General features: G+C 42.3%; 1 protein-coding gene across 2 annotated transcripts in view; it reads right to left on the bottom strand.

Moving 5' to 3' along the window:
- The window catches only part of UBE2D2 (ubiquitin conjugating enzyme E2 D2), a 58,661-nt gene extending 45,406 nt beyond the window's left edge, over positions 1–13,255 (bottom strand). The window contains exon 1 of one of the 2 annotated variants that reach the window (XM_088023273.1): positions 12,566–13,255. In XM_088023273.1, coding sequence (XP_087879399.1) covers positions 12,566–12,802 — 237 coding nt within the window. In that variant the 5' untranslated portion in view covers positions 12,803–13,255. The remainder of the gene's footprint in view (positions 1–12,565) is intronic. The other variant, XM_028103554.2, reaches the window with a different exon arrangement.
- Between the last annotated feature and the right edge of the window lie 2,016 nt (positions 13,256–15,271).

The raw sequence follows: 15,271 nt of genomic DNA, 5'->3' as shown, positions 1-15,271 counted from the left end.
AGACACAAATAATCTGGTCTACTACCAAACTGGCCTACTACTAAACTCAGTGATGATATATTATTGCCTTAATGCAGTAAGTGAAGTAGGGGTGGTTCCACAAGCAATTCCCCGTCACCTACAATAACCACCCTTATCAAAACATAAATAATAGTTCTAAAGATGCAAAGATGCTAAGCTCATAAATTAAAAAGAGAAGCTATCGGGGCACCTGGCTGTCTCAGTCCATGGAGTGTGCAACTCTTGATCTCAGGGTTGTGAGTGTAAGCCCCAAGATGGGCAGAGTTTACTTAAAACATATATATATATTTTTTTTTTAAAAGATTTTATTTATTTGAGAGAGAGAATGAGCACAAGCAGGCAGAGGGGTAAAGGGAGAGGAAGAAGCAGACCCCTTGATGAACAGGGAGCCTGATGTGGGGCTCATCCCAGGACACTGAGATCATGACCTGAGCCGAAGGCAGATGCTTAACTGACTGAGCCACCCAGGTGCCCAATAAAAAAAATATTTTAAAAAGAGTGAAGTTATTGTTTTAACACTAGATTCTAGTGTTAAATAAACTTTAACACCAGAGCTAAATTAGATAGTTCTTCTGAATGTTAAACTGGATAGCAAGTACATAGGTGTCGATCATATCAGTGTCTAAAATCTTTTATATATTTTTTTAAAGATTTATTTATTTATTTATTCACGAGAGACAGAGAGAGAGAGAGAGAGGCAGAGGGAGAAGCAGGCTCCCAAGGAGTAGGGAGTCTGATGCGGGACTTGATCCCAGGACCCTGGGATCACGACCTGAGCCAAAGGCAGACGCGTAACCATCTGAGCCACCCAGGTGCCCTAAAATCTTTTATATTTTTGCATAAAGTATTTCATAATAAAAGATAAGTTTCAGGACTTTAATTACAGTTGTTTCCAAATATTTCTAAGAATAGAGATTAGTGTATTTATATAGGATACCAGAGTTATCAAAATTAGCTCAGAATAACACTAAATTAAAATTATGGTCTTGGTTTACTCCAAGAATAGCTGTAGAAAAGGCCACCCCACAATACCTTGTGCTTTCCCTTTCCAACCAGGGCCTGGCAGAATGGCTCCCGTAAAGAAGGGTGGCAAGAAGGCCCATTCTGCCACCAATAAGGTAGTGACCTGATAATATACCATCAACATTCACAAGCGCATCAATGGAGTGGGTTTCAAAAAGCAAGCCCCTTGGGAATGTAGAGAGATCTGGAAACTTGCCATGATGGAGATGGGAACTCCAGATGTGCACATTGATACCAGGCTCAACAAAGCTATCTGGGCCAAAGGAATAAGGAATGTTCAATACCATATCTGTCTGCAGTTGTCCAGAAAACATAACGAGGATGAAGATTCGCCAAACAAGCTCTATACATTGCTTCCCTATGTACCTGTCACCGCTTTTTTTTTTTAAGATTTTATTTATTTGAGACAGAGAGAATGAGAGAGAGAGAGAGAGAGAGCAAGCACACATGAGAGGGGGGAGGGTCAGAGGGAGAAGCAGACTCCCTGCTGAGCAGGGAGCCCGATGAGGGGCTCGATCCCGGGACTCCAGGATCATGACCTGAGCCGAAGGCAGCTGCCTAACCAACTGAGCCACCCAGGCACCCCACCACTTTCAAAAATCTACAAACAGTTAATGTAGATGAGAACTAATGGCTAATTATCAAATAAAGGTATAAAACTGAAGCAAAAAGAAGAGAAGGAGGGAGGGAAGGAAGGAAGGAAGGGCCATATTCCCTAACTGGAAAAAATGCTATGTGGTTACAATTACTGGGTTGAACTTCCTGTATCTATTTTAAGTAATGTTCTACATTATTAGCACTGTTACTTTAAATAGTTTTTATCTAAATATTTATGCCAAATAAGAAGCCCTTTATTTTATTATTATTATTTTTTTAATTCTGAGAGCATCTACAAGAGGATGGGCATGACCCAGTGCAGGATGTCCAAGTCAGGACAATTAAGGGCATCCCCAGGGAAGGGAGAACAAGAATGGTATCTATGCAGGTGCACTATAGCGGTGGGAGGTTGATTATACACTGGGAAATTGATCAAATGAGTAAATATATAAAGAATAACAGAAGCCAGGTTTCTCACTGTCAGAAAAGAATTAGGAATATCAAAAGGGGGGGGGTGCCTGGATGGCTCAGTCTGTTTAGTGTCTGATTCTTGATTTCAGCTCACATCATGATCTTAGGGTTGTGGGATCGAGCCCACATCAGGCTCCACAGTGGGGATTCTGCTTGACATCCTCTCTCTCCCTCTGCCCCTCCCCACCCCAAATAAATCTTAAAAAAAAAAAAAAGGAATACTGAAAGGAAGAAATATAGAGCGAACTCTATGATAATAGACGGGAATTAGAAGTACCAGTGTGATCTCATGGGTTTTTTTATATATAAAGAGAAAAGTAAGTATACATGGAAATGTGTGTACTGTATGTATGTATCTGTATATACATACACATATTCCCTAACTACATCTACTGATTACACTGAGAAACCCTGAAAGCAGTGAGATTCCAAGAGCAATGAGCACACCTAGCATCCAGATCTTGATTTCTAAATACCATTTTCCAGTAAACAGAACTAGGAATCCTTGGAAAAATAGATAATTACAAGGCTAGAGCAGGGTAAAAAAGAAAAAGCCAGAGATATCTTGTGGTACCAAAACAAAGTACTCAAAGAATGATGAGGGGGAAAAAAAAAAAAAAGAAATGAAAACTTGAGCATTAAAATAAATAATAAATTATTATAATCTACCTGAATAACATAGGAAATCATGAGTCCATACAAACAGACATTTAAAAATGAGTAAGTTAAAACTTTTGCATAACGGTGTGGTACCCAGACTCCAAAATAGCTCCCCATGATCCTTGACTCCTCGTACTCATACCCTTTAGTCATCTCTCCCACTTTGTACCAGGAGTGGTCTCTGAAACCAACAGAATATGGCAAAAGTGATAGTACGTCACTTCTGAGATTAGGTTATAAAAGATACTGTGGATGCTCATTCTTGCACTCTCTCTAAAGGAAGCCATGTCTTAAGCATACTCAGGCAGCTCTATGGAAAGACCCATGTGGGAAGGAAATGAATCCCTTAGTCCAATAACCCACAAGGGACTGAGATCTGCCAACAACCATGGAAGTGAGCTTAGAGGGGATCCTCCAGCCTTCAGAGAACTGCAGCCTTAGGCAACAGCTTGGCTGCAACCTCAAAAATGACTCTGGGCCAGAATCATCTAGATATAAGCCATTCTCAGATTTCTGATCTTCAGAAGCTGTGTGATAGTAAATGTTTAAGTTTGGGGGTACTTTCTTCTATAGCAATATATAAATAATACAAGTAGGATAAGTACATATTCTCAAAGTACCTCCCAACAAATTACTTATTCATTACAAAGAGAAAAAGAATTAACTCTATAGTAGAGAACACTGGTAGACATTACCTTAACCAAGTGATGGAAGTGAAAATTCTCAGTAATGGGTCAAATTGAAATTGCATACCACTTGACAGGATGCAACAAAAAGAATCCAACCAAAATCACACACCACTTGATAGGATGGAAAGAGAGCGACACAACATCGCTTCTGTCACATTCCTGCCAAAGACCCATGACCTAAATCTGATCATAACGAAAAAAACCCAAACTGAGGGACACTGCAAACAACTGGACTCTAATGTTTGAAAAGTGTCAGTTATGAAGCCAAGAAAAGACTAAGGAATTAAAAGAGACCACAGAGAGATAACAAAGTGGAACAAGTAACTCTGGATTGGATCCTTTCCTATAAAACAAGTGGCAAACCTGAATGGGGTCTGAGGACTTATATGGCAGTAAGATCTAAATGGAAATGTCCTAATTTTGAACGCTATATTGTGATAATGTGGCAGAATGTCCTTGTTTCTAAGAAATATACATTAAAGTATTTAGGGTCGATGAGACATCATGTTAACAACTAATACTAAAAACTACCTTTTATATAGTCCATATTTCCTTTCTACTCATCCCCCACAGGTTTTCAGGGTGACACTACCTTCATTCTATAGACAAGGACGCTAGCACATGACTCAATAGGCATGTTACTCCAAAATCCTACTTTTTTTTCTACCGTATCACTTGCTGTCAGCATTCACTGAATGTTGCTGACAAAAACTGAATGCCTACTATGCATCAGATACTGGGAATATAATGAGTAAGACAAGGACTTTGCCCAGGAGAGCTCAGTCCAGAGAAGGAGAATAATCAATCATGTCTACATACTAAGAAATAGTTCTACAGTGGAACTCTACTGCCTGCATGCCTGGGGCATGCTACACAGAAAAGCCATTTCTCTTAGGTCTGCAAGGATGAATAAAGAATTCAGAGGAGGGGGTGGGGTGAGAAGACATTCTCTGTATAAGGAAAAGCACAAACACTAAAGGAAAATGATTCTGAAAAGGATCAATTAGAACTGTTTGAATTACAGCAGTATTTCTCATGAAACACTAATATGTATTACAGGAATAAAGGTGGCAATATTTTTTGTCCTAAATTTTATCCACTTTTAATACATGCTTTTAAGAAATACTACATATTTCTACAGATTTAAGGCAATAATTTGCCTCAAGACATTAGAACACAAAGCAAAAGATGTCCATCTGTGTTGTGATGCATAAACAGCATTTAATCACGGGTATTATCGTCTATTTGACTCCACTGATCTATTTTCTTGTCCTAATTTAATATACATTTGAGATTTAATCAAAGCTTACTATATACTAAGTATTCCTACTATACTAACCCATTCCTCATAGGTTTATAACTAGAATATGAAAGTTCTTTTTTAAAGATTTTATTTATTCCAGAGAGAGAGAGAGAGAACACAAAGGGGAGGGGGGACGACAGAGGGGGAAGTAGAGAGACACTCAGGCAGACTCTACTCTGAGCACAGAGCCTGATGAAGGGCTTGATCCCACCACCACTGAGATCATGACCTGAGCCAAGAGTCAGATGCTTAACCGACTGCACCACCCAGGTGCCCCTAAAAAAAAAAAGAAAATTGTTTTATTTTATTTTATTTATTTGTCAGAGAGAAGAAAACAAGCAGGGGGAGCAACAGGCAGAGGGAGAAGCAGTTCACTCCCCCTGAGCAAGGAGCCCAATATGGGACTCGATTCTAGGACCCTGGGTTCATGACCTGAACCGAACACAGGTGCTTAACCGACTGAGCCACCCAGGCGTCCCTAAAATATGGAAGTTTAAAATGACAAAGTCCTTTGAGGGTGCCTGGGTGGCTCAGTCGGTTAAGTGTCTGCCTTCAGCTCAGGTCATGATCCTGGGGAACCAGGGATCGAGCCCTGAGTCAGGCTCCCTGCCAAGCAGGGAGCCTGCTTCTCCCTCTCCCTCTGCCATCCCCCCCAAACCAACCCCAACTTGTGCTCTCTGGCTCTATCTCTCTGTCAAATAAAATCTTAAAAAAAAAAAGTTCTTTATTAAAAAAAGAAAAAGTCTTTTGATTCTTAAGTCTCCCAAATAAAATTATTTTGAAATAAACATGAGCAAAGCATATCTTTTTTAATTAGGTGACCCGTCTACATCTACCCAGGAGACAATTAATGTTGATAATAGCCTAACTGCACAAATACTGCCAAATATATATTTGTATTCTTTTGCTTCGGTGCACCTGTTTGAAACAAATTTTCATATTATACCGTAATGAAAACAATATACAGTAACACATTTAATGCAGTCCTTGATGAAGATCTCTTTTATCATTTAAGAAAATCACCATTTTTATGGGGCACCTGGGTGGCTCAGTCGTTAAGCGTCTGCCTTCAGCTCAGGTCATGATCCCAGGGTCCTGGGATCGAGCCCCGCATCGGGCTCCCTGCTCAGCGGGGAGCCTGCTTCTCCCTCTCCCACTCCCCCCTGCCCTGCTTGTGTTCCCTCTCTCGCTTTGTCTCTGTCAAATAAATAAATAAAACCCTTAAAAAAAAATACAATTTTTAGTTTGCTCCTTCACAACAAAATGACAATGTTTCATTTTAATATATTTTCTTAATTTACCAAATTTTGTGCTTCTGATATTATATTTTGATCACATATTTTAATTAATTTACCCAGGACCTGTCAATCTTAATCCAAGTGTACACTGTTTCACAAACTCTTATTTGTATCCATCAATAGTATTAGTTTGAAAAGCATTTTAATAAAGTTGGGAAACACTGCATATGAAGGAGACAGCAGTTTATCTTCAGAAGCTCAGGGAAATGAGTGATAACAACGTGACTGTTATAAAAATCAAATAAAAACTGAGGAAGTGTCCACTGAATCTGGCAATTAAGTAAATGTCTTACTAAGCAGTCCCAGAACAGTGAATAGACTATTCTTTTAAGAATTTTGGCACTGAAATGCCAGAGATGGGAGGGATAAAGAAGAGGAAGGAATCAGCTATAGTGGACTAGGGAAGTTAAAAGTTTTTTGTTGTTGGTTTTTTTTTTTTTTTAGGATGCGGTAATCTTGAATAAGCTTGGATACTGAGGGGACTTAAAAGAGACTGGAACTAGGAGAGCGGAGAAAAATACTCAAGAGCAAGGACCTGGCAGGAAGAATAGAAAAGCATAAGTTAGCTTGACAAAGGGAAAAGTATAGCTTCTGCAGAGGCAAGGAAAAACAGTCATGACTAAGGTACATCCGGAGTAATGGCTGGCTACAGTCAAGACTGCATGAATCTGAATCTTGGCTCTTCTTACCATATCATATAATCATAGGCAAATTCATTTACTTCTCCAAGTGTCTGTTTTCCCATCTAACCTGGGGAGAACAGAATTCTCACAGGGTTGTTCAGAAGATTCAGTAATTCTGAAACTGAGTGATTACTATAAAGATGGTAGCTATAGAGTTTAGTTTTTGTTCTTAAAGGCCTCAAAGGAAATGTGGAAGAATTCACATAGAAGATTTCTATTTTCTCTGTAGAATAGGTAACTGGGCCATCAACTCACATTAAAACAGAGTGTTTAAGGACATAAGACAGTGATTCTCAGGGCACCTGGGTGGCTCAGTCATTAAGCGTCTGCCTTCGGCTCAGGTCATGATCCCAGGGTCCTGGTATTGAGCCCCCCATTGGGCTCCCTGCTCCTCAAGAGGTCTGCTTCTCCCTCTCCCACTCCCCTTGCTTGTGTTGCCTCTCTCTCTGTGTCTCTGTCAAATAAAGAAAATCTTTAAAAAAAAAAGTGATTCTTAATCTTGCAGAGATTAAAAAACCCATTTAACTCTGATGGAAGATATATGGAGGACAGAACATCCAAACTTTGTATAGTTTTAAGGGAGTTCATACACACCTCTTCAATAATAAAAAGAGATGTTGAGGAAAAGATCTTCTGGTTCCAAGGCACAGTCTGAATACCCAATTGTTTGAACAAAAGAAAAAGACTGCATCCTTGGATTTACGTATCTAACAGCTACATAAAGGTACACTGTCTGACAGAAAAGACAATGGACATAGTCAAGAAACCCAGGTTCTTGGGCACCTGGGTGGCTCAGTTGGTTAAGCGACTGCCTTCGGCTCAGGTCATGATCCTGGAGTCCCGGGATCGAGTTCCGCATCGGGCTCCCTGCTCAGCAGGGAGTCTGCTTCTCCCGCTGACCCTCTTCCCTCTCGTGCTATCTCTCACTCTCTCTCTCTCAAATAAATAAATAAAATCTTAAAAAAAAAAAAAAAAAGAAACCCAGGTTCTTGATCCAGCCCTAGAAAGTCACATGGCCTTTTCAGACAGTAGCTCTGAGATGTGTTGCAGTTCTAATATTTTATGATTCTATTAATTGAACTCTCACTTGACTCTGAGACAGAAGAACAAATGGTACTTTATTTTCCTATGTCACAGTTAAATATGATTTTGAAGGTTAGCCTGGGAATCTAACCACCAAAACTTTATTTCTACAGAAAAACAAGTATGCTACTGCATTTCTGGGATGAGGCTGCAGAGGTTCCTGGCAGCATCAGGCATGAGTCAGGTATTCCTATCCTGGGAACTGCCTAGGATATTTTAGCAGCCCTCTCTCTGGACTAAAATATCCAGAATTGGACTTTGTCAAAACTTCCTCCTTGTCAGTCAGCAGTACAGTATACACACAGAGTTTAAAGCAAACCTAGATTAACAGTTATCCTTCAATGGATGGCTGTTTAAATTAACATTTAAATAGCAACCTGGAAGAGCCAAAGAAAGTTTCTCAATCCAATGAACTTAGGTAAAGCAAAGAATCATTTCTTAATGGAAAAAAAAAAAAATCTTTCCAGAGAGTCTAAGAACCTTATCTTTTGGAGTAAGAAGATATCTCTGCCTTCTAAGATAGATCTAGTTCAAACAGCCATTTTCAGTCAACCATTTATTAAAGTTCACAGTACTCCACAGAACAATTTGATAATTTGTTTTGCCATTTTTACAGGAATTCACTTTACCATAACACTTACAGTACAGTATTTTAAAATAATACTTTTTAAAAAGATTTTATTTATTTGAGAGAGAGAGCATGAGCAGGGGGAAGGGAAGAGGGAGAGGGACAAGGAGACTCCCCCCTGGGTTCAATCCCAGGACCCAGGGATCATGACCTGAGCTAAAAGACACTTAACCAGCTGAGCCATCATGCACCCCTAAAATAATTATTTTTTATATTTAGTACTATTACAGTGTTACAATGGTAAGAATCATCCTTTTGTAATCTCCAAATCTTAAAACATTATCAAAGTTATGTAGTATACAGAAAGATGAGTCACAACATGAAACAAAGCATAATGAAGAGTAAGATACAAACTTTTACTTTGAGATCAATGCATCTACTAAATTGGCTTCCCCTCTGACCTCACACATAACCAAGTAAAACCTCAGCAAGGAAGTTAAGTTTACAAGAAAAATACTTAATCTTGCCCATCTACATAAAGCAATAAACTTTTGAAACTTTAAAAAAGATACCAAGTATGGTTTAAATGATTTAATCCTTACACTCCTTTTTTTTTTAATCCTTACACTCCTGATTACTTACTGAACCTCAATCTTTTAATTCACAAATTAAACTGGTGCTTACCAACCTACCAGAATTGTTATTGTTTTTAATTTGAATTGGTTGCCAAAAATCTGGATTTGTGGGTTTCCTTTTAAAGGGGGAAAAAGGAAAGATCTGGGAACACTGGGCCCACAGATCCTGGTAATAGCAACATTTGGAGAGAGTAGGGTAGCAGCTGCCCTCTTCTGATAGCGTATGTAATTTCTAGTTCTGCCCAATTCTCTTTGCTCACTTTGGTTACCTGCTTGGTCTTTAGAGCTATTAGAGTTTGAAATCTTTATTCTACTGAGGTGTTGGGTTCCCCCCCCCCTTAGGGGGGGTATCTTTTGAGGGGTCTTAGAAGAAGCTAGCTATAAAAATCTTTATCACAGAAACAGAATAAATCAAGTGACTATCCCAGCATTAAAGCCATATATATCAAATGTTAATTATAAATAACAGGATACCACTAAAATATACAAGGCACTATTACTGTTAAGAAAATAGCTTTTAGTATCCTAACTTTGGTCTGTCTTCAACTCCTCAATGAAGCAAGACATTCAGTCTTTTACCCTTCCACAGAATAAAGAAATTAACCGTTTCAATATTATGGCACTCTAAGAGTACCCCAAAGCCTCCTGCATCTGTATAACAAAAGAAGAAAAACAAGAAGTAAAAAAGGTCTCTGATCAGTCAAAGAGACCACACAGTTCACAGAACACATGAAGCTCTCGTCACTCAGAGCCTACTGGATCTTATTTTAGACATAATTTTAATAAGCTCCGTGATCTGGTTTCCCAGCCCACAACAGATGAGATGCAGCCAACTGGAAAAGGGCTGGGGGTGGTGCTGCAAGAGGCAGACACTCAAAGCATCAAAATCAAAGCTGAACCTATAAAGTCAGCAGAAAACCTCAAAACACAGCAGGCTAGGACCATTTGGTGTAGATACAAACAAGCCCAGAGGTCCCAATCCCTGAACAGAACTATACTGGATATTCATAATGACCTTCTCTGGTACACTCTGTTAAAGCATAGGTCAGGAGGCTTTAAAGTGTGTATCAAAATAAAGTCCATCAAAAGCTTTTGCCAAAAAGACAATGCATTTAAAGGACTGTCAAATTCACAGAACACTATTTCCCTGTCAAAGAAACAAGATATTGAATTCCTAAAAATGCCACATGTCAAATTTATTTGGTCTCAGCAAAATTTTATTAGAACCAAGATGCAGCAGTTCATGAATCTAAAGTTAACAGAGTATTTAAGTAGAACTATTTTTTCAGAGAATAACTGGGAAGGTTCAAGACCAAGATCAATTATATAAGCCAACTAAGTTTTTTGGGGGATTAGGAAGAACTAGTCTTATCCATACCTAATTAAGTCTGCATTCAACTTAAAATTGGTATTACACAAAAAATTGGGGGAAAAATATCCATTTTGTTTTCACAATCTTACTGACAAGTATACTAAAAATATATTTTATTTTTCTAATCCCTGGCAGTCTCAGAAGTTGAGCCATACTTTGCGGAGGGCTCTAGGTTATAAACCAGGAGGAAAAAGGCTAACACTGAGTTTTAAAAGTTCAAAGTATCATTGCCTAAACTTGATTTTCCCTATTAAAAGCTTTATAAGAAGATATTTTAGAGAAGGTCTACAGAATATGTAGTAACTCAAAAGAAACCACATTACTGGAGCAAGTATATTAGAAGATTAAAATACGTGTTTTGAGTTACCTTCTTCTCCTAAAAAATGTAACACATATCAATTAATGTAGAGATTAAAGGGTATACTTCTTGATCTGTACTTACTCTTCTTCAGGTTTTAAAATAAGAACATGTGGGGGTGCCTGGGTGGCTCAGTTGGTTAAGCGACTGCCTTCGGCTCAGGTCATGATCCTGGAGTCCCAGGATCGAGTCCCGCATCGGGCTCCCTGCTCAGCGGGGAGTCTGCTTCTCCCTCTGACCCTCCCCCCTCTCATGTACTCTCTCTCTCTCTCTCTCTCTCATTCTCGTTCTCTCAAATAAATAAATAATCTTTTAAAAAAAAAATAAAATAACATGGGGAGAGGCGGAGTAAAAAAAAAAAAAGCACAGTCTTCTACAGTTATAATCTCAAATTGGTAACTTCCCAATTAGCCTGTATAAGAACCGAGTAAACTACTAAAAGTCTTAAAAATACATATATATTTTTATTTGGATGATGATTCCTCACTGCGCTCCCGCCCCTTAAATAGTTCTTTAAGAAATCTTCGGTGAAGTTTCAAGCTCCTTTTAACAAATAACCTGCTTCATTTTAATACAAGATTTACTCTGTCTGAAGTCTGCCCTTCTTCATTTGTTAGACATCAAGTAAGTCCAAACAAGTTGGTAAGGATCTAACCTAATTTACAGTAACCACTGCGATTAATTCCACATTAAAGGTCTCTGATCAGGAGTGAAATGAAGATCGACTGCAAACTGAGGTGTTTTAATTGTCCCACAGTCCCCATTTTCCCTGAGTTTAGGGCAAGGTGAATATTAGTTCTCTTCCCCTTGCATCTCCATCCCATTCCTCCCTATGGATAATCCCAGGATCTACTTGTAAGTGGCTAGAGATTTAACAGAGCTTCTCCAAGTAGTCAAGTAAGACACCAAACAAAAATCACCAGTACTACTTCCCCACTTTTAAGAAAAAGACATGATAGTAAGAGGCACCAGGAGTGTTACAATATTGGGGGGGACCCTAAATTTTAAGTCAAGCATAATACAGAAGCAGTATAAGGAAAACCTTCATACAAATAACGAAATAACCCTTCATCTTAAAGGGCAAAGACATCCTTTCGAATGGAAAAATCGAGCAAAATTCCTTCTAAATTAAAAGGATCTCCCTGAACATATCACGTAATTTAAGCGTTAAAATCCACTGTATGGAGAAACTGTAAAAGGAAACTCTGTGTAATTCCTTCAGTGGTTTTCAACGTTCAGGTTTCTACCTCTACCCTTGAAAATTTAACAGCTTTTCTATTAGATCCATTTGTAAAAGTGTAGTTTCTGACTACATTTGGCAACCTCAAAGAACAAAACGCTTCTCTTTCCACTTCCCTCCTTCCTCAAGACTTGAGTCCTGTTTGGTTTTGTTTTCCTTCTGAACTTCCTACTCTTGAGTTTCTGGACGAGTAGAGTGGACCGAAGTGTGCGGCCGCCAAGGGATAAGTGAACTCAAGAAATACTTGTGGATCGGACAAAAAGGCTTCCTCCGTCTGCCTAAGACATGGGCTCCAAGCTCAGGCGGTTCTGTGGAGGGAACCAGGGCAGGTGGGCGGGTGTGGGCGGGAGGGGGTAGGGGGACACGGGCAGACATGGGGCGAGGAGCCCTTTCGACCTCTGTCAATGGGGCAGCTCGACGCCCCAGCCCCGGCTCCCCCTCCCGGCATGGCCGGACAATGGCCCTCTAGCGCAGCAGTCCCAAGCCGGGCAGAGGCCCTGGGACTCCATACCACGCGGGGCCTAGAAAGGAGGCCAGGGAGGAACGCCGAGCGGGCTAGCGCACCCCCGGCCTAAGCGCGGGCTGCGCGCCGGGGCCTCCACGGGCGCCATCACTGGGAGTGGGGTGTGAAGGGCGCCCGGCACGGCCATCGCCGCCGGCAGCCGGGTCCGAAGAGGCCGCGAGCCAGGCTGAGGCGACGGCGGGAAGTGCAGGCCGCAGCCTGCTCAGCTGGCCCGCCCAGCAACCGGAGCCCTCAGCCGACCTCCGGCCGCTTACCTTGTGGATTCTCTTCAGAGCCATCGTGGGAGGCGGGTGGCGGTGGCCCCCGGGGCGGGGACGGGGACAGGGGAGGGACGGGGAAGGGGCGAGGGGGCGCGAGGCCGCCTCGGTGATCGCGGGTCGGCCGGAGAAGATGGGGAGTTCGGGAGCGCGGGTCCGGCAGGACGGACTGAGGGCCGGGGCCCACTTGGCTCCTGAGCCTGCCGCAGCGGTCACCGCATCACCCGGCGGCGGCCCCTTTATGCGCTGCCGTCCGAGCCGCCGCCGCCGCTACCGCCGCCGCCGCCGTAGCTGCCTCTTCCACCTAATCTCAGCGCCGCCTCCTCAGCCGCCGCGGATCCCTCCGCCGGGGAGCAAGAGCCCAGGCCTCGGGCTCTGCCGGCGCCGCTCCGTCGGACAGCCAGAGGGACTGCCTGCTGCAGGTGGACGGAGGGACGCGCGGGCGGACGGGCGGGCGGCGCCGCCGGGGTGGGACCGCCGGAGCGCGGGGTGGGCCCAGGCCGACGGGCAGGTCGGGAGGCGCGGGGATTGGCGGGCTAGGGGAGGGAGGGCCGGACCGCGCCGGCGGCGGAGGGATACGGGCCGCCCCTGTGAGTATCTTAACGCGCCGTCGCCTTCGCCGCCACGGCCGCCGAGAGGATGACGCCGCGAAGCGAAGGGGAGAGGTCTCGCGAGATTCGTGGAGCGGGCGGTAGGTGCCCGCGCGCGGGGACCCTTGAGTCCCTTGCCTCTGGTACCGCACGCGTGTGTCATCGAAGATCCATAAACGTTTAAAGGCGAATGTTTTCCAGATCACTTGATCAGCGCCATAGCATAGACTGACCCGGAAGGAGGTACTTAGATCCACTGCAACGTTCCCGTAGGAGGAAGGGACTTGTCCAAGGTCACACAGCTCTACAGAGGCAAAGCTGGGACTTCCCTGAAGACCAGGGTCTTGTCAGATCCCTTTCTAGAAGCCTCGTGGTAACAACCTGGGCACCTGCTGGGAATGTGTTTCCTTGAGCATGTCTCGGGCATCCCTGAGATGACCTTTCTAACCAAGGCCCCATCAGGATGACAACTTGAATGTCTCTTGGCCACAGACGTGTCACTTATAGGAGAGGTACTCAGCCCTTGCTCTGCTTGGTGAATTGTTACAAACAAGCACTGCACCAATCACCTCAAAAAACGTGCAGGAGTTAAATACAACCGTTTCAGATCACTGTCAAGGAGCAAGCCTAGAAAACCTATTCTGCAGTTGCTTTTTAGGAGGTAGAGGCAAGTGTGTTGAGCCATACGTCACGACCTGTGAGATAAAAGACCAGGCCTAGGCCAGGAGGTACTTACCTGGCTGGAGACACACTGGAGAATAAGGATTATTTTCCTGGTGGGTGATGCCCACACATTCTCAAGTCCATCCAAAGGTTTTCTTTTTTCTTTTTTTTTTCTTTTAAAGATTTTATTTATCTGATAGAGCGCACACAAGCAGGGGGAACGGCAGGCAGAGGGAGAGAGAAGCAGGCTCCCCACCCAGCAGGGAGCCCCATGCAGGGCTCGATCCCAGGATCCCAGGATCCTGACCTGAGCGGAAGGCAGACGCTTAACTGACAGCCACCCTGGCGTCCCCATCCCAAGGTTTTCTGATTCTAAAACTGTGTTCTTTCCTCTATCTGGAAGGGACCTTGGAGATCATTGATTCTAACCTGAATTTAGACAGATTTTAGAAACTGGACCTCCTAAGGGAAAAATCCTGCCAAATGTTGCACAGTATGTCAGTGGTAAAATTTATACTGCCTCGGGCACTTGGGTGGCTCAGTTGGTTAAGCGACTGCCTTCGGCTCAGGTCATGATCCTGGAGTTCCGGGATAGAGTCCCACATCGGGCTCCCTGCTCAGCAGGGAGTCTGCTTCTCCCTCTGACCCTCTTCCCTCTCATGCTTTCTATCTCTCATTCTCTCTCTCTCAAATAAATAAATAAAATCTTAAAAAAAAATTTATACTGCCTCACCTACTGAGTAAAGGTTGGACCAATAGGGCAGGCCAAGTGGGCAGAGCAAATCAAAGGAGGGAAAAACTGCATCCAGTCGTCCAAGGTGGGTATATTTGAGCTTGGAGGTGAAGAGGAACATTACACAGTCCCGAAACTTTTCATCCTAAGAATTGTGATGGAGATAGGTACAAAAATGCCCATTGGCCAGATTTTTTAAATCTTTTCTTCAACAGTTACATTTTTTGTATTAGAAAAACTATATATTTGTTGCAAGAAATACAGATAAGGAAAAAGAAGGAAATAAAGCCAACCATACTCTCATCATTTAATGATTAACCATTTTGGACATTTGGTTTATGCCTTCCAGTCTTTTTTCCGTACATATAAATACATACTTTTATTTGAAAAAAGTAGAATCATGCCATAATACTATTTGGTAATCTGCCTGTTGTAAAAAAAAAAAAAAAGAATTGTATGTATTTAAGGTCTACAACATGATGGTTTGAAATACATAAACATAGG

The sequence above is a fragment of the Eumetopias jubatus genome, unplaced genomic scaffold (assembly GCF_037043125.1).
Source record: "Eumetopias jubatus isolate StellerSeaLion01/CBP00866 unplaced genomic scaffold, mEumJub1_p1.0 scaffold_5, whole genome shotgun sequence".
In the NCBI taxonomy this organism is placed as follows: Eukaryota; Metazoa; Chordata; class Mammalia; order Carnivora; family Otariidae; genus Eumetopias; species Eumetopias jubatus.
Note: the sequence above shows the minus strand (reverse complement) of the source record. Positions and strands in the feature narration are given on the sequence as shown.